This window comes from Dendrobium catenatum, unplaced genomic scaffold (genome assembly GCF_001605985.2).
Source record: "Dendrobium catenatum unplaced genomic scaffold, ASM160598v2 fragScaff_scaffold_249, whole genome shotgun sequence".
NCBI lineage: Eukaryota > Viridiplantae > Streptophyta > Magnoliopsida > Asparagales > Orchidaceae > Dendrobium > Dendrobium catenatum.
Genome location: NW_021318711.1, coordinates 4,126,319 through 4,145,640, shown reverse-complemented (window position 1 = coordinate 4,145,640; position 19,322 = coordinate 4,126,319). Strand labels below are relative to the sequence as shown.

The 19,322-nt window shown below is 33.2% G+C and overlaps 1 protein-coding gene across 1 annotated transcript in view; it reads right to left on the bottom strand.

Moving 5' to 3' along the window:
• Window positions 1-3,418: 3,418 nt before the first annotated feature.
• LOC110097637 (probable splicing factor, arginine/serine-rich 6) overlaps window positions 3,419-19,322 on the bottom strand; it is an 80,876-nt gene continuing 64,972 nt past the window's right edge. The window contains exons 5-9 of the mRNA XM_020824141.2: window positions 18,909-18,962; window positions 9,863-9,931; window positions 9,641-9,706; window positions 9,476-9,544; window positions 3,419-3,769 (exon numbers count right to left, since the gene is read on the bottom strand). Of these exons, the coding sequence (XP_020679800.1) occupies window positions 3,695-3,769; window positions 9,476-9,544; window positions 9,641-9,706; window positions 9,863-9,931; window positions 18,909-18,962 (333 nt within the window). The 3' untranslated portion in view covers window positions 3,419-3,694. The remainder of the gene's footprint in view (window positions 3,770-9,475; window positions 9,545-9,640; window positions 9,707-9,862; window positions 9,932-18,908; window positions 18,963-19,322) is intronic.

The following is a 19,322-nucleotide window of genomic DNA, read 5'->3' as shown; positions in this document are numbered from 1 at the left end:
TCTTCCAAGATAAAAAAACATATGTACAATACATCTTAACAACACTATTATATTTAGACGATAGCCTTCTTAGTTCCACGAAACAATTTTCTAATGAAAAGAACATCGGAATAGTAAATCCCCATTCTCTAAGCTTTAAAATAACATCCTTTAGATACTTGCAATGAACAACAATATGAGAATATCTTTCAATCTCCTGACATCCTCTAACACATAACTCATCATTTCTTAGCCTTCTATATCTGAGAAATTAATTTGTAGGAATTAAATTTTTTCTCCATCTCCACCAAAATAATTCCACTCTTGGATTAAGTTTCAGTTTCTTAATCCATTCATTAATACCACAATCATCCTCCTTGATATTAGCTTTCATCAATTTTACATAAGCCAAGGCAGTTATGGATATGTCTGAATGTTGAAACATAGCTTCCATTTGATCATCCTCATGAATGGAGCCAATATGAATATGCACAATCAACATTATAAGTTCATGATGAAAAAAATCATTACAATTCTGTGTCATTCCAGCTGCCATCCATATTTATAAATTAGCTGAGCATTATTCCATCCAATTCCCCACAATTGAAAAATGTTGGGCACATGTTTAGACATTTGTCAAGTAACTATATGTCCATCAGCATATTGATTTTCCTTCCATTACACACTTTTTCATTTGACAATGGGCTTAATATGTTTACCTCCATCTACAAGAATCTGACACGTACTAGAAGCATTCTTCTTACATTCCCCATTCAAAATATTATCACCATATGTCAAAATTAGATTTCTATGGAGTAATGAATATGGATTGTTGATAGCATTGTATGCCAATCTCGCTCTGAGTGGACCTGTTCTGTGGATTGCAGAATGAATTCCCAACCCCCCAACACTTCTCAGTTAACAGATATCCTCCCAAGCCACATAGTGTAGACCTCTTTTTCAATTTGGTTTGTGCCAAATGAAATCTCTACTAAACTTCTCCATCTCATGCAGTAATTTTTTTGGAACCAAAGAATGTGTTATCAAAAAGTTTGGGAATGATAACAAAGACGACTTTACCAAGATTATCCTTCCTCCCATAGATAAAGTCTTACTTCCCCAAGCATTTTGTTTATCCAAGACATGATTAAAAAAATCTTGAAAATCAGTCATACCCAACCTTCTCAAAATGATTTTAATTCCCAAGTACTTCATTTCCTTTACAACTTTATAACCAAGTCTTCTAGCAAGTTTATGCTTAACGGATCGTTTGACAAACTTACCAAATATAATTTGAGATTTGTTGATATTAACCCATAGTCTAGTAAAATTCCACAATAATTGTCTTCATTAATCCAGCTAAATGAAATTTTGCTTGAGCAAAAAGTAGCACATCATCGTCATATAAAAGATGGGTGATCTTCTCACTTCTTGGTGACACCTGAACCCCCAAGTCATGTCCCCTTTTGTTTAATTTCACTTGATAAGAGTTGAGAATACATGATGAACAAGTAAGGTGATAATGGACACCCCTGACGAAAACCACTTCTAGCATTTATCCATCTTGTGTTCCTTCCATTCAATATAATAGAAAACCTTGCCTTCCTTACACATTCCATAATGAGATCAGAAGATGGAAACCCATACCATAAAAGAATTTGTTGTAGTGTTGGCCATCCCATACTATCATAAGTCTGCTACATATCCAATTTGATTGTCATCAAGTCATTTTTGTTATTAGATATTCTAAATTTATTGAATATCTCTTGAGTCAATAAATAATGTTCTGATATGGTTCTAACAGGAATGAATGTCATTTGTTCTTCAAAAATGATGTTTGATATGCATACTTTAATTCTACTTACCATCATATTTGCAACTATCTTATATGTGGTTTGACATAGACTTATTGGCCTATAATTGGATGGCAAGATCGGGTTCTTTACTTTAGGAATTAACACAACCAAAGTTTCTTTCAATTCCTTATGCATCACTCCGGTCTTAAAGAACCCATTAACAGCTTTCCAAGTAACTTCCTTAACAATGCTCCAATAGAACTTGAAGAAAGAAGAAGTCACCACATCAATGCCCGATGACTTATTGTTTCCCTGTTGAAAAATTGCATTCTTAAACTCCTCTTCAGTGAACTCAGCCCTCAGCATTTTTTATTCCATAAGCATTAATTTCTGATTTTCATATATCAAAGGCCAATCATTAAGTTTGCAATCTTTGGTTCCCCACTTCTTATAAAAGAATTTCAAAAAAACTTCTTCAATTTGCTCAAACTCCTCTAGCATATTTTTGTTCTCATCTTTAATTTGCCTAACAATATTCTCATTCCTTCTTGTCGAGGCAAAACTATGAAAGAATCTAGAGTTTGTGTCTCCTTCATCATGCCATCTTACCTTAGCCCTTTGGTTCCACCATTTAAATAATCTTCTTAATGCAATATTTAACTCATGAACCTTATTTCAGAGAAGTATTAAGTTTTCCAAAGTGATACCTGCATCCATGGCCTCCTCAATTTGTAGCTCCAATATTTCCTTCTTTAATTGGTCTTTAAGCAAGCATAAGTCCTTACATTTATTCTTGTTCCAAAAGAAGCTCCAAAAGTCTCACTCTATTCGACCGCATGATTGTCCACCATTGCAACAAAAGCTTTCACATAGCGCAAGGCCAATTGTCTTGCACTAGCTCAGTAGAATATTAATGAGACACTCAATTGCCTTACACTACTTAAACTCTATTTCAACTCAGCTGCCTCTTATGTAGCGACAGGTATGCTCAACAGCTTATCATTTATCATTTGTCATGGGACACTCCTACCGCCACATCAAAGACAACTAAAAACAGCTAAGTCAAAAATAGAGTAAAATTACACTTGGCATTGAAAGTTAAAAATCCCCTTGGCATTTTTATTACCCACGTTAATGTTAAAATTTCTCGTTTATAATAGTTCAAGTAAAGTAAATCATTTACATCTGTTTTTATCGTATTGATTTAAACTTTGTTCAAACCATATGATCTTTTTTTTTTTGGTGACAAAACTGAAAATCAAACCAATCACTTTTCTTCTTTCATTGGATATCTTTTTAATTTTAAAAGTTCAATTTGAATTCAAATATAACTCAATTCGGAATCAAATCAAATCGAGCCCACATCCATTTCATTTCACATCCCTTGCTTCATGATAATAAATGAAAATTATAGTTCATAAAAAAAAAAATTACTCTTGTAGCGACTACTTATATAGGACCAAGGCGTCACTGTAAAGCCCTATATATCGAGTATTAACACAGTTTATTTTTTGTATGACAATAGCTCAACGGAATTAATGGCAGCAATGCAAACATTTTTCTCAAATTTTATCTTGAGTAGATCCTGTTATTGTCATTTTTCATGATTCCAGCAAACAATTGAACTAAAAAATGCCGCTAGATGCAATTCTAAACCAGCCTACAGGATTCAACATTTATAAATTAATCAAAATTTCGATACGAAAGGGAAGCTTACAGCTGCACTTAGCAATTAAACAAACAGGCTGAAAGAAGACCAACAAGATCCATGTACAACCCTAAAATAAATGAAAGGCCGTTAGGCAATTTATATTATGTAACTAATACTAAAGAAAAACATTTTCTGCATCTACATTCTTCGAACAGAAAAATAATCCTTAAACGGAATTTTACTCAATATGCAAAGCTGGCTCAGGGACTTAAATCTGGCCATTTGCATAGGTTGATACATCATCACCATCGTGAACTTCAGACATTGCATTATCAACTAGTACCTGCTTGACAAATATTAGCGTCAAGACGTTCACTTATTTGGAAGCATGCAACAAGCATCCATATATATATAGCGTCTTACATCACGATCCAATTAGAATTTAATTGACCTCAGCCTTCAAAATTCTATTATGGTGAAATCCACATTATGCCTCCTTAGTTGACATGCTCTCTTAATCACATATGTTATTTGCATTAATGCCTTACTTTGTGTGCAAAATGAGATGTTAATTTTACTTAAGAAACAAATTTCTTCCACAACTTCTATGCACGCTATCTTTAATTCAAGTATGTTTTTTTTTTCTATTTCTTTCCAAGTATTTTTATTTTATTGGTGCATCTTCTACTCTTTCATCCACACTTGAACCGTCAAAATCTATTTTCCACAATCAAAATTTGTTAAAAGTTGCAACTTTTCACCATCTTACTAGCATAATCATGTTACTATACCCTTCCTAGTTTTATCATAAATAGCTTAGGCCTCACTTGGTATCAGTTCTATTTTTTTCTTAAAATAAATTTTAAAATGACAATATTTCGATGTTTTATTTTAAATACAAGTAATTTGTTTTGAAAAATCAAAACTAAAAAACAACATTTATGCATTTTAATATTAAAAATCAAAATTTTTTTACTCTCAACCCCATCCAGGTCCCATCAATTTCACATTTTATTTCGTTTCCAAGAAAACTTTACAATGAAAGCGGCAATCTTCAACAATATGACAATAGCAAAGGGGGCGCGGCGCGTACCCAGATCTTGTGGGTGAGATTGGAGTTGATCTTGTAGGCAAAGGTGGCAAAGTAATGATACGAGGCCATCAGATGTTGGGGAGAAAATTGAGAGAACAAAGCTAGAAGATGATGAAGTGGCAATATTTCCAAATTGAAGATCCAAGGAAGGGAGAGCCTCGCCACATGGGTGAAGTTGCCACCCAACTTAAAAGACGATGAGAGATTATGTTGGATGTTTACATTTGACTAGGGGTGTCAATTTCGGGTCACGGGTCGGGTTCGGGTCGAACCCGAAACTGACCCGGCACTATTCGGGTCAACCCGAACCCGACCCGTTTTTAAAAACGGGTCAGTTTTCCTGACCCGAACCCGACCCGCTTCGGGTCCGGGTCAACCCGACCCGACCCGAATGACCCGTTTCCAACAAGAAAATGGCTAATTTTCGGGTCAAAAACGGGTCAAACTCCTCTTTTCGGGTAAAAAAGGGGTCAATCTCGGGTTGCCGGGTCAAAATCGGGTCACTTTCGGGTCAATTTCGGGTCAAAGGGTTAACCCGAACCCGACCCGATTTTTGAAACGGGTCGAAATGTTGAACCCGAACCCGACCCGTTTTGGGTTCGGGTTGACCCTAACCCGAAATTTTCGGGTCGGGTTCGGGTCGGATTTTCGTGTCGTGTCAAATATTGACACCCCTACATTTGACCCTGGCCCTATTTGCCAGGGTTGCCTTGTTGAAGTTGGACAAAAGTTTGTATTTTGTTAAGCCTAGAGGCTATTAAACATAGAAATGCACATTTGGCACATGATACAATATGACGATAGGATATCTATCAAAAGATAAGACATGCTATGAATAAAATGCTATATTTTATAAATTACTAACACAAAATAATTAATTTTTTATATTTTCTATTAAAGTCATTATAGGATTCATGTCATAATTATTCAACAAGTTTTACGTCAGCTATCAACTAGATAACAAAACTCTCAACTTTTTCAATCTAAGGGTTGAGACTTGGCAATGACAATGCTGCTAAAGGCATTATAGAGCTAAGTATAAAAACATATGCATATACTTTATGAAAAAGAGAATTATTGGCATAGCTAGCCATAAAAAAGGAATGACAAATTCAAAACTATTAATAATGCATAAAAATCATATTAAGCTTCATGATAATAGATTATTTTGTTGTAATCCATTTAGTAATAATGAAAGTCTTCTTATTCTAATCAATGTCAATTAAATGAAAGTCTTGACTACAGATTCAGAATTACAATCTATTATATTGATTAATAATGTACCATAATACTAAACAAAATAAATAAAAATATATAGGACTTTTCATCCACATATTGCCTTATTTGAGAAAGAAGATAGAACCAATCAACCATTTAAAATAATAACTACCATCTATCTAACTCAAAAGTCCTAATTCCCATTATTTTGTGTAAAAAAAATAGATGGCCCAATTTCCTATGTTTAATTTGCGCAGTATGCAAGATGATTTTTCTAATTTTGCAAGTAAATATTTCTTATCTTATGAAAAAATAGTTATATCTAGATTGTTTCTGTAAAATTAGGCGGCTGTCTTACAACTTGATAATAAAAAAATATATAAAATCCAATTTAAGAATTAAAAAAGTAACTTCAAATCATAAAATAAATTTAGCTCACCATATGCTCATTTAAATATTTTCAATGTAAAGAAATAAAAAATTTTATAAGAGCACATAAAATGCTTCAAAAAAAAAAGAAGCGTGGAAATGTTCTTGAACCTAATCATATTTCAATAGAGGTGTGGAAATGCTTAAGAGAAGCAATTTTTGGCTTACAAAACTTTTAAATATTATTTTGAAAACTAAAAAAAGCTAGACGAGTGGAGAATGAGTGTTGATTCTTATTTTTAAGAATAAAGGTGATGTATAAGATTGTGTAAATTTTAGAGGAATTAAGCTAATGTGTCATACTTTAATACTATGGGAGAGAGTTATAGAGCATATGTTACAACATGATACTAATGTTTCTCAAAATCAAATTGGATTCATGCTGGGTAGGTCCACTATGGAAGCTGCATATTAATTGATAGAGTTTGATGGATAAGTATAGAGAGAGTTAGGAGGATCTACATATGATATTTATTGATTTAGAGAAAGAATATGATAAAGTTCCAAGATAACTACTATGGAGAGTTCTAGAAAAGAAAAGGGTTAATAATGTTTATATTCAAGTCATTAATGATATGTATGCAGGAGCTATTACTTGTGTTCAAACACAAAGTAGTTTGACAAAGTATTTTCCTATTTCAATTAGATTAAATCAAAGATCAGCCTTAAGCTCATATTTTTTTTCTTTATTCATGGATGTTCTTACTAGACATCAGGTGCACCCTAGTGTATGCTTTTTGATGATGATATTATTCTTATTGATAAGACTAGAGAAGGAGCTGATGATAAACTTGAATTATGAAGGTCAACATCGAGGTTTTTGCTTGAGTAGATCTAAAATTAATTATATGAAGTGTAATTTTAGTAATAATAGATATATTGGGGATTGTGATTTTGGGCAATCAAGTCATTAATAAGAGCACACGTTTCAAAAAACTTGGGCCTATTGTTCAGAGATTTGGTAAAAATTGATGGGGATATTATTAGTAGAATTCAAGTTGGATGGTTGAAGGGGAAGAATGCATCGGGCTTTTTTTTGATAGAAAAGTCCCCCTCAAACTTGAGGAGGGAAAATCTATAAGATGGTGGTGAGACTTGCAATATTTTATGGTGCAGAATATTAGCTACTAAAAGAGAAGTACAATTTTAAGCTAAATATTGCAAAGATGAGGATGCTCGATGGATGAGTGACTTTACTCTTAGAAACATATACGAAATGATCTAGTGGAAGATAAGATTAGAAAGAGTCACCTTAGATGGTTTGGTTAGACAAAACATCGGCCTTCTGATGACCCGATTAAGACATTATAGATGCATAAGATTTTGCTTATGTTAAAAAAGGTGGAGGTAGACCTAAAAAGTCTTGGTTAAAAAATATTAGAAATGTCCATTCTATATTAGATTTAAATGAAAATTTGACTCTTAATAGGATATAATGGAGAAAAAAGATCTATATAGACCTCAAGTAGGAAGACAAAGGCTTGATGTTATTTTTGTTGTTATTGGTAACTAAAAATCATAATATGAATTTGATTTAAGTTAGAAATTCACTTCTTTAAATCTTCTATAAATATGGAAGAAAATAAATATCCAATAGTAGAATTCCAAGTGCATTAGAAGCTATATGATGCACCAATACTTCTCAATGTGGTTTGCTGTGCCCAATAAGTATCGAACACGTCACACCTCCAAAACATATTGGACACGTCAAAGACGTGTCTCATTAAAAAAATAAAGAATAAATTAAACATGCTTGTCTGAAACGCATCTTAAATATTTAATGAAATTTTTTAATATAATTTCTTATATTTCAATTTTTTTATTAAAAAAATAAAAACTAAATTTGTATTTCCTCTCAATAGTCCCGAATCAATTACCCATACTCAATACCTCATTTTTAGAACACACCATTTTCATTTATATCTGCAAATCATATCTAGGGTTACACAATAACATCTGATGTCATCGCAACATCGACATCCGACACCGTAACAATATCAATGTTTCAAAACCATCTGAAAAATTAAAGCTTGATGCTAGCAATTTCTACCCCACAATTACACCACCTTGTTATCTCGACATCTCATTTTTTACCAACATCATCTCAATATATACGAGGACATTGTCTCGACATTAATGTTCAATGCCCGACTCTTGACAGTATTGTTGTCGTCTCCCATCCCGATGCTTGAAATACGACATCGACGCTCAACTCTTGACATTCTAATATCAATCATTTTAAGCACAAATCATAAGTAAAGGATTTATTATTTTTCAATTGTTCTTAATACTCTGTTTACTCATTTTCTATAAATCATTTTTAAAATATAAAAATTATAATATTGTGTCCAACCCGTGCCTAATTCTTATATTTTTAATAATTGACATGTCTTGTGCTGTGTCGTATCTGTGTCATCGTGTTGATGCTCAGTGCATCATAGATTAGAAGACATTGTGTGAGCAAATGGGATGCTTCTTTCAGGTAAAACAAAAGAAATTTCATTGGCTTTTTGCAGGGAGAATATCTGTTAAAGAAAATTATCTAAATGTTTTTCCATAGCAGTGACATAAGAGAGCTGAAAACGGAAGAAAATTTATCTAAATTCGCACAGTGAAAGAATTGTGATTCCAAAAATAGTATGATCATTCCATAGACATATAGAAAGGTAGGCATTTGACGAGCATTGAGTGGAGAATTTTTTATATTAATTAAATTTTGTTTTATCATTATCCTCTCATTTGTGATTCTCTTTTTTGCTTGACTAGAGAGATTTGAATCTTAAATTTTCTGAAGTGATTGAATGTATGTGATTTATTTGGATTTGAATGTATATTTTTCTGTGCCTCATTTTGTTTGTGCATCTCAGTGGTTTCTTCAATATATAATATCCTCTCTCCTCTTAGGTGTAGATAAGTTATTATTATGATAGAACCATGTAAAACTTACTGCTTTCTTGGTCCATTTGGCCTTTTCTTGTTATTACATTATGTATTCATCATATTCCCTCCTGCTGGGTGCTTCGACATAAAAGCATGTGTTTTACTTAAATGACAGCAAATGGCAGGTATCACAACTCCGAGCAAATTGAAACCAAAGGCACTCATATGACATGTATGCAATGGTGAGCTCATCAACTAAAATACACCACACTAACACCAAATGGTCAAAACTCATTGCAACAAAATCTTGTGTAATGAACAAGAACAGAGTTAACCAAAAATTCAAAAAAAAAAAAGCCAGATAATAAGCAAGGTTGGCTTGACAAGATTCAAAGCAAATCAGCAGGGAGAGAGAAACTACGAATAAACCTGGAGATCCTGTTCAGATGTTTTGAGCTTTTCAGTATAGTCCTGTACTTGTAGGAAGCTCTTGTGCAGCTTTAAGGCAAAAAAGTAATGCAGGCATTAACTACATGGACGATGTTTATTTATTAAGCAATCAACATATAAAACAGCTAAGGTGGGATGAATTACTTTAGCTAGTAATAATTGACGTTGAGAAGAGAGTTTCTTTGTAGCAGCCACTGCTTCCTCATATTTCTGTACCAATAAAGCCGAATAAGAAAAACAAGAAATTCTTATAGCAGAAAGACAAAAACCTAAAGGCTTTGATTATGAGCATTCAACTTCTCAATTATTTCAAAGAAACCAAGAAAATAAAGCAAGTTCAATAGCAGTGCTTAGGAATGAAATCACCTGAAATTTCTTCTGCAAATCTGAAACAAGTTGCTCCTTCGCTTCAATCTTGTCTTCAAGATGATCAAGCTGCATGGAAAAATATATTCAATCTAAATAGCAAGCGCCTGATTAACATTTACTTCAAAAATTTCTCTACGAATTGGGAGAAAAAACACTGATTACATGAAATACAGCAATTCAGGAAAATTAAAATTACAGAAGCAGAAGTAATTAAGTGCGCCATATATGATATAGAAGTTTGAATGCTCAAATGAATTCAAGGAAAATATTTGGCTTGGTAGCTTAATTGATTAACAGATATTATTAACAATACAAAAGTACTTTATGTTGGGAAATGGAAACATATACAAGCATAGAGAACAAAAAAAATCAGAATATCAAATAGCAGATCAGAGCAAAATTTATGTAAAAAAAAGAGCAAAATTTATGCAGGTTCAACAATTGATGGCTAAATTCTATCACCTCGCTACAAATTTCACTATTGATTGTAGATAATACAACCCTAATTTTTAAGATACAAACATAAGATGGTACAATCATTATAAAAGAAAGCTTAGGATAATCAAAATATAATATAACTCCCAAAATGTCCTGCAAACAAGCTTGTGTAATTCATTACCTTTGTATGGCCAATATTAGGCGACACATCTTACACTTTATCCATGACTAAACATGCTAAGGTATATTTTTGAAGTTAATTTTTTTCCAAAGAAAACATAAAACTAAAAAAGAACAAGAATGAATGAGATTTCCAAATTTACTCTAAAATCACCTTCATGTTCATTTAAACTAAGTAGCATTATGCTCTATGAATCATTGTTCACCGTTCAAAGTATAGCATGTAAAGTATAATGCATGTGAATCCTTTTACGCAACTTTTAACCATGTTATCTTTATTCTAAAAAAAAATTTTTTCTTTCATCTCTGTCCATTTGCTTCCTTTTTCTTTAACATCATACACATATTGGAAATGCTTACATGCCTGCAACACTATCCATTCTCCATGACGATTAAATGTTAATTCCATAATCTCCATTATAAAAACTACCCATCTTAACATTATAATTTGTACTAGTCAACAAGATTGTTAATGACTAGTATGTTAGATAACAACCATATCCATACTCAAAAACATGCCTTACTGACATGATTTATTTATGCTTGTACTTTTGGATCAGATTTCGTCCAAATGTTTTAGTTTTCGACATTTTAGGAAGTTCAGCTGTCAATCAATGTAGAAAACTTTTATAGTTTTTTTTTTTATCTTAGCAAATCCTCTATAGATAAATCACACTGATAAGAATTATAATACTAGTTAACTATTTATTTTTATATTGAAGAAAAAAAGATAAGAAAGGCAGAGTTAGACCTAGAGAAACTTGGTCATAAAATATTAAAAATGATATTTCTTTATTAGATTTAAATGAGAATTTAACTCTTAAAAGGACACAATGGAGAAAAAGGATTCGTGTAACCGACCCCACTATTGGCTAAAGAAAAATGACATGAATGCATGAATCTCGCTTTACAGCTGTAGGATTCCACTTCCCTTAAGTCAGATTGAAATTAACAAGATTTCCGCTGAGGGTCGTGTCAGGGTTTAATTAGATCTAGGGTCTTTACTCCCTATGAGCGCAAGCACTCATAGTTAATTACCCCTCTTACTGCGTAAAAGAGAACTCTCGATTAAGGATGAATAAATTTTAGATATTTTTAGTCTCGATTGTGGGAAAATTGAGATAAACATGGTCAAGATTCCATAGTTCCGTCGTCCCGGGTATACCGTAGTTCCAATCTACCAACACTAACAATCATTGATCATAGTGTCCAGAGAATCTGATTAGCAACCACGGGTTGTCTCCTCTCAGGCATCCCGAGTAGACTGAAGTTGTGAGATTTGATTTTTAATTTTATTGGGTGTTTTGGGGTTTACAACTATTAGAATACCCGTAAATTAATTTAGTTTGGGATTTATGACTTCATTTAGAACTTCGGAATTTGGATTAGAGCGGGTCTTATGGCTTCTTTAGGAAGTAGCCCAGATATTTAAATTTAGGTTGGGACTTATGGCTTTCATAGAAAGTAGACCGGAGATTTGATTTGGAATGGGGTTACTGCTCTATTCGTGAGTTGCCAAAGAATTTGATTTGGAATGGGGCTCACTGCTCTATTTATGAGTTGCCCAAGAATGAGTCTTACAACCTAACTCTACAATGAGGCTGTCCGAGAATTTTAATTATTTGGGTAGGTCTTATGATTTTTCTTAGAAAGTTGCCTAAAAAAGCGGGTCTTACAGCTTAATCGCTTATACTAAGATGCCCATGAAATTTGTGTGTTTTGTAGAAGATCTTATGATAGAAATTCTACATGCTTTCGACATGGAATTAGTATCATAAATGAATGTAATTCAAAGCATGTTTAAATATGAAATTCTCTCTTGAGGCTTTTGCCTTGATTTTTGAGCAATAGATGTTCATGTGATTAAATTTGGGTCAGGAGTCACGATTTTTACTAAAGATAGCCCGAAGATTTTTAATTGGATAGGTCTTAGTGCTTCCTTAGAAGTTTTCTAATGATGGGTCTTATGACCTAGCCCGGGAAGCTAAGTGGCCCGAGTAATGGGTCTTACAACCAAGCTCTATAGACTAGGATACCCAAATGAGAGATTTAGGGTTGTATTATCACCTAAACATTTCCCGCATAGGTCGAACTTACGGCTTCTATTAAAAGTTTCCAGGGGATGGGTCTTACAACCTAGTTTTTATAAACAAGGCTGCCCGTATGAGGGGTCTAGATTTGTGTTATCACCTAATCATTTCCCTTAGAGGTCAAACTTACGACTTCTATTAGAAGTGGCCGGTATTTTAATTGGGGGTTAGGGGTTATGTCAATTTTACCTAAAACTCTCCACTAAGGTCGGGCTTACTTCTTTCATTTGAAAGTTGTCGTGTAGTGGGTCTTACAACCAAGTTCTTATAAATAAGGATGCCAATGAATTTAAATTTCATTGTTTGAGTGCATAGTAGTTATTTGACACTAGACCACCGTGGTTTTGACACTTACTTGCAAGCAGTTTATTTAACTTTTAGTTGTGTGCTTGCTTTTTTTATTTTTTTTTCTCGTAGATTTTTTCTACCAGAATAGTCTGTTACTCTACTTTAGCACTGTTATTTGTTTGTTTGTTTTTACATGCTTTCAGCACTGCTGCTTTACTAGCTCTTCTAATACTCTGTTTTATTAATAGTAGCTAGATTTATTTTTCCTAGCATTTAACTCCATTTATATTTGTGATAACTTTTAGACACTTGTTTGCAGGTACATGGTGCCTACAATAGTTCAGGGAGAACGAAGATAGTTGGAAGAGTCACTATAAAGTGTCGATAGTTTCAGTGTTGTTTGTTGTTCGAGTTGAGTTATTAGTGTTGTGGAGGATCTTGAGAGTTGTTTTATGTTTAGTTATTATTGGAGAGTTTGTTGTTTAGAGAGTTTGCTTGATTTCGTTATTTGGAGAACTTGTCTATACATTGGATTAGTGAAAATATTGATTTCTTACAACATATTTATAAAGATTAAATTACAACGAAATTTTATCATAAAATATTGGTTTGTGTTTCCAATAATTTTGTATAAAGAAAAAAATCATTGCAGATAACTTTTAAGTTCTTTAGCTTAAAAGGCAAAGAGAGCCACTCTTTCAACTTCAAGCAGTAATTTAGCTCTTACTAAATTAAGCAAGTAGTTATCATTCTCAGGAAATCAATTTTCAAGTCATTTTACTTTCGACATGCAAGAAAGTTTTCAGAGACTTGAGGAAAGACTTGAGGAAAGGAAGTTGTTCTAAATGTGGAAGAGTTGTCCCCTTAATGCAATATTTCAATTCACTTTTTTTCTTTTTTTTTGTAGATTAGAGATTAGATTGACACAGCTCATCCATATTAAAAAAAAAAATTGATTAGATTAGAGTTTTCCCCTTCGTGCAATAGATTGGAGATCAGATTGACATTACTCATCCATATTATAAAAATATGATTTAGAAATATAATTTATAAAAATCTTATTGATATAAAACAAGATCTAATTTGAGAAGAAAAAATCTAATTTAATTTATAAAATCTTATTTGAAATTAGATTTTTTTAAAGAACTGTGTTTTCCAAAATCCGCTTAAATACAGTTTTTTTTTTTTTTTGAGAAAATTTCAACCTTTCTGCGTCCCCTCCCCTCGCGGAAAGGTCGAGACGGCACTTACCGATATTTTCTTTCCAGCCGACCGGACTTCAAATCGACGGTGCGAGGTCTTTGCTTTAAAACCATCTAGACCGGACTTAAAGTCGTTGATGCGAGGTCTTGTATTTTAAAACCATCTCCACCAAACTTAAAGTCAACGGTGCAAGGTCTTGAATTTGTAACCATCTCAACCGGACTCAAAGTCGACGGTGTGAGGTCTTGAATTTGTAGCCATCTCGACCGGACTCAAAGTCGACGGTGTAAGGTTTTCTTTTAATTCTTATTTGTTTAATACTTAAAATAAAGATTTCATTTAAAATTAAAATTAATGCAATAGCATATACTTTTGATTCATAATAATCTGATTTGAAATCTACATTTTAAAAAAATATATATGCATTTTAAAAATCTGAATTTAAAAATCCTTATTTTTAAAATCTGTATTTTAATTTAAGAAAAATCTGCAATTTAAAATCTGCCTTTAAGAAAAATCTGCATTAAAAAAAATCTGATTTTTGAACAGAATACTTTGATATTAGAAAATCTGATTTTTAAGTAAAGAGGAATACTTTGTTGTTGAAAAAGAACATAATTTTTATATTCAAGTTTGACAAATTGCCAGTTGTAGACAGTTAAATAAGGCTTACTGTCACAGTTTATATGAGAGGGTAGAATTGGTCAAAAGTAATCATTACAGGTCTCTAAAAAAAGTCATTCACTAGGAGGTAATTATTTCATGTCAGTTGGGGCAAGACAAGCAATTTAAGTAGACAATAGGCTTGGAGTGGTCTATGATCACGGGCATATTCACATAAATAAAAGAGTTGGCAATATTGTCTATTTTTAAGACAGAGATACAGGCGTGGTTGGACTTTGTGACATAATTCGCGAACATTAGGGGCTAAGGGTGTTATGCGACGAGATTTTTGTTTGCCGGCAAGAGGAGAAGGGAGTTTCGATAAGGGGCGTCAGAGTCGCAAAACATAGCAACGGGATTTACCTATGAAGGGTACATTGATTTTGCGATTGGAGGGGTCTCGTGCTCGACGGCAAGACAGATCAGGCTGGTTCAGCCAGCGTGCTCCACGCGAAAGACGAAGCAGAGGCAGGCTTGTTGGGGTGGAGAGAGGCATGGACAGTAAGTCGGATACGAAACCGACTTTGGATGCGAGGCACGATTGCAAGAGGAAGAAATCAGTAGAATTTTCAGAGAAATTCAAAGTGTTCGTTCATCTCTTTCTCCTCTTCACCTTTTTATTGAGTAGATTGCTAAATAACAGTTAGCAAATCGAAAAACGACGTCGTTTGGCGAAGTGGGGCCGGCTCGAGAGCTTAAAGAGATGCGACTCTTCATTTAGCTTTATTTTTCTTTATGTTTTCGATATATTATTCTTTTTATTTTTTTCTTTTTATTTAGTTAACAAATTTTTTCTCAAAAGCATTTAGATCCATATAAGGATCAAGATAAGCCACCATAACTACTTTACCACTCTTCTTTCTTAAACAACATCTCTAAATAGCATTCATCCTGAGATATCATTGCATTCATTGCCAACCTTAATTGAATCAAGCTCTTAGAAACTTTCAACTTTACAGCTTATTTTTTTTTTTTTTAATTTGTCTGATTTTATGTTCCTATATATGTGTCTCTTCTATTGCTCTATAAATTATAAATTTAGCTATGCAAAAATCCAAATTCCACTTGACTTATTTTAACAAAATATGATGTTATAGACAGATTTAATATTTCATTCTATTTTCCATCTCTATATGTATGGGCTGGTTGTCGTATACATATCTCCACTCCAACTCTGTTTGAACAGAAAGATTGATGTTATTATTGTATCCAAACATTCTTCTAGTATGTTGTGGTTGTAGGTAGTAGCAAATTCAGGGACATGTAGACCTAGCCAATGATATAAATTAATCTTGTCAGAGTGAAATTAATTAATTTGTGGATGCAACAATGCAGGACACATCTTTTCCATCTTTATTTTTATTAGTCAACACCCACATAGTTGGAAAAATGCTTGATATTATTGTTGTTGTTGTATTGAAGCAAAAAAGATAAATGGCGAAAAATTCTCATATTCAATTTTAAATCAAATTGTAAAAATATAGATTGAAAAATTCATTCAAAAGAAGCTACAAATATTATAAAAACTATTTTCATTCAGAAGAGAAGTAAAATTATAACACAAGAGTTGGAGGCGGAATTAAAAACTGCCTTGGTCTAACCAGTCACAAACACATTATTCACAGGGCTCCATCACTTTCCCATTCTCTTCCAACTCCTTATACTAAGAAAATTGGCCATATACTCACTAGTTTGCTAGGAATTTGTTTCCTATATGCAAGCAAAATGTCTTATAAATATCAAAGATTTAGGAGTTTGTTTATCGTTTATTTTTTTTTTTCAAGTTATTCCTGAACATAGTACATTTATTAGAGATTTGACTTGATGACAAATTTAATTCATTTAGCCTCAAAACATTCATTTGAGAAGTGGAGGAAGGGAGATTAATTCCTAATAGTTGAAGCAAGGGGAATTAAAAAAAAAAAAAAAGATTACAAAACAAGAAGAGAAGAAGATGAGAAGAACAGATCCAAGGAAACAAAAAGAAAAAGGAAAGAAGAAGACTAAGGATTCATCAAGGAGAAGAGGTAAAAATTGGTAAGAATATGGCATAATTTAATTTGTAGGTTGCTACTTTCAATTTCTATTATCTCCTAAGCACTACACTCTCTCTTAACACTACTTGAATTCCTCAAAAACATATTAATCCTGAACCCTTTGGACGACCCCATAAAAACATATCAATCCTGAACAGTTCGGACAACCCCATCGCAAGAAGTTAAAGTTTTGATTCTCTTGCAAGCTTGGTCATTTCCTACCAACTTACATGCCTAGAGGTCTACCTTAGCACTAATATAACACATCAGACATTTTAAGAATAGAGGCCATCAAAATAGCCTTCATATAGAGTAGCCAAGTCACCTTCCATTCAAGAATGAGAGGATGTGTGGCGAGAATCATCCCCTTAGCTTGGGATCATTTCTCTGTCTTGGTTCCAAGTCCAAGTCATGCAAGACTCCTCTTCCTATCACGATACCATATTGCTTATGTGAAACCCTCAAGTAAAAGAAGCTAAACTCTTAAGCATCGATGCGCCTTTTTGTATAATGGTTGGAATTTCATTTAGAAACTCCGTGGTTAAGTGTGCTCATCCCGAAGAAATCTTGGGATGGGTGACCTCCTGGAAGTAACGCCAATAGGACAAAACCAAAGCGGACAATATCTCGATAGTTAAGAGTTTGAGCTATTATAAATAATATCAAAGCAATATACCAGCCGAAAGATGAAAACTAGGTGTCATACAAGACAGTGCTACACAAGAGAGTCACATCTTGAATCATGTATGGGATAAAGTGCTATGTGACGGGAGTCACCACTTGAATTTGTAGGAGCGAGCTCTAGAATCCTATCTACCTAGTGGATGATTCTGAAATAAGAATACTGATGAGGACGTCAGTTACTAATGTGAGGGAGATTATGAAACACTTAAATAAAAGAAGTTAAACTCTTAAACATCAAGACACCTTTTGATGTAATGGTTGTAATTCAATTAAGATACTCTGAAGTTAAGCAAGCTCATCGCAGAGAATTCATGGGATGGGTGACCTCCTAAGATTTTACACCAATATGACAAAACCATGAGACCGTTAGGTCAAAATGGACAATATCTCAATAGTGATATCTACCCATGTTTTTTTCTTTTTATTTTTTCACTTTCAGAATGGCCCTTAAGGTATACTCACCCCTCTCATTTGAGGGGATGCTTACAGGTTTTGCTAGGAACCCAGATATTTTTTAGCAACCGGCAAAACTGTACTGTTGAACCTAGACTAAAAAGTGATTTAATTCTCCTTCAGTTGAGGCCAATATGAAACTATAAAAATAGATGGGTTTTAACGAAGCTTTAAAAGCTTGCTTATTTCCATGTTTTATCCCGTATACCCCATATGATATCTTAAAATATCCAATCTTTAACACCCATTATCAGTTGATCATATTATCAGTATGAATTAATCACCATGCATTAAATCAAACATTTTAGTTAAAATTAGTTCTGCTAACAGTAAGCCCCACATCTTCAAAGCTCCTCTGCCAGCATCCTAACAATAAAAAAAAAATTGTATAACAAGCATAAATTATACATGCAAGTCCACAAACTGACACAGTGCATGCCTTTTAAATTTTATGGCAAAAACAATGCTTGCATGACATATAATGCATCGAAATCATTTCAGAATCTTATGGCATTGTACTTGCTGGAATTTGAAGACGGCAGTCAGAAGAAAGGCAGATGCCATAACAAAAGAGTGTATGAACAAAATGGCAGGCTACTTCATTAGCCAAGCACTGGTAGCTAAATTATGCATCCATTTCTTTGTCCTCTGACCGAGTTATCTTTCATCACTTAAGCAGGTTGCATTAGCCGTGGATTTCAAAAAAGACTAGTAAAAATTTCATGAGGCTTAAGAAAGAGAAAGGATCTGTTAATTTAAAAACTAGGCAGTTGAAACCAAGACCAAAAACCAGATACTTCAAAAAGGGCTTTTGTGTGATTTGAGAAGTAGAAGAGAACAAATATAAATATTGCTTACAGTCAATAGCATTCAATTTTTATTCATAAATATAAAAAGTGATTAAAATAAATTTAGTTGATACATAAGTGATAGTAAAGCAAGCAGGAAAAATGTATTATTCTTAGCTAAACTTGAAAACATTTAACTGCATAAAAAGCACTTACGTACCTCTCTCTGAAGCTCATCGCGCCTATGAATGGATATCTCCAATTGCTCTTTGACCTAACAACGATATGATGCATGAAATTGAATAGCAATTAGCTATGTCAGAAAAAAGGCAATAGTTGATGCTCCATGGTTCTGGAAAAGGCTATGAATTTCATTCAAAGTAAAAAATAACTAGAAAAAAGAATTTCTCTTTGACTTGGATAGAAATGAACAAGAAGATTAAGTATGATCTACTTCCTATTGACCTCGGATAACTCAAGGCCTAGATTCGACAACGCTAAGTTAAAACCAAATAAATAAATTGATTATGCATGTAGAAAACATTGATGTGTGGATGACAAATTTTAACGTTAATTTTGGGGCAGAGATTGTAACATATACCAAATAATGACTGAAAAATGGGTCATTTTTTGG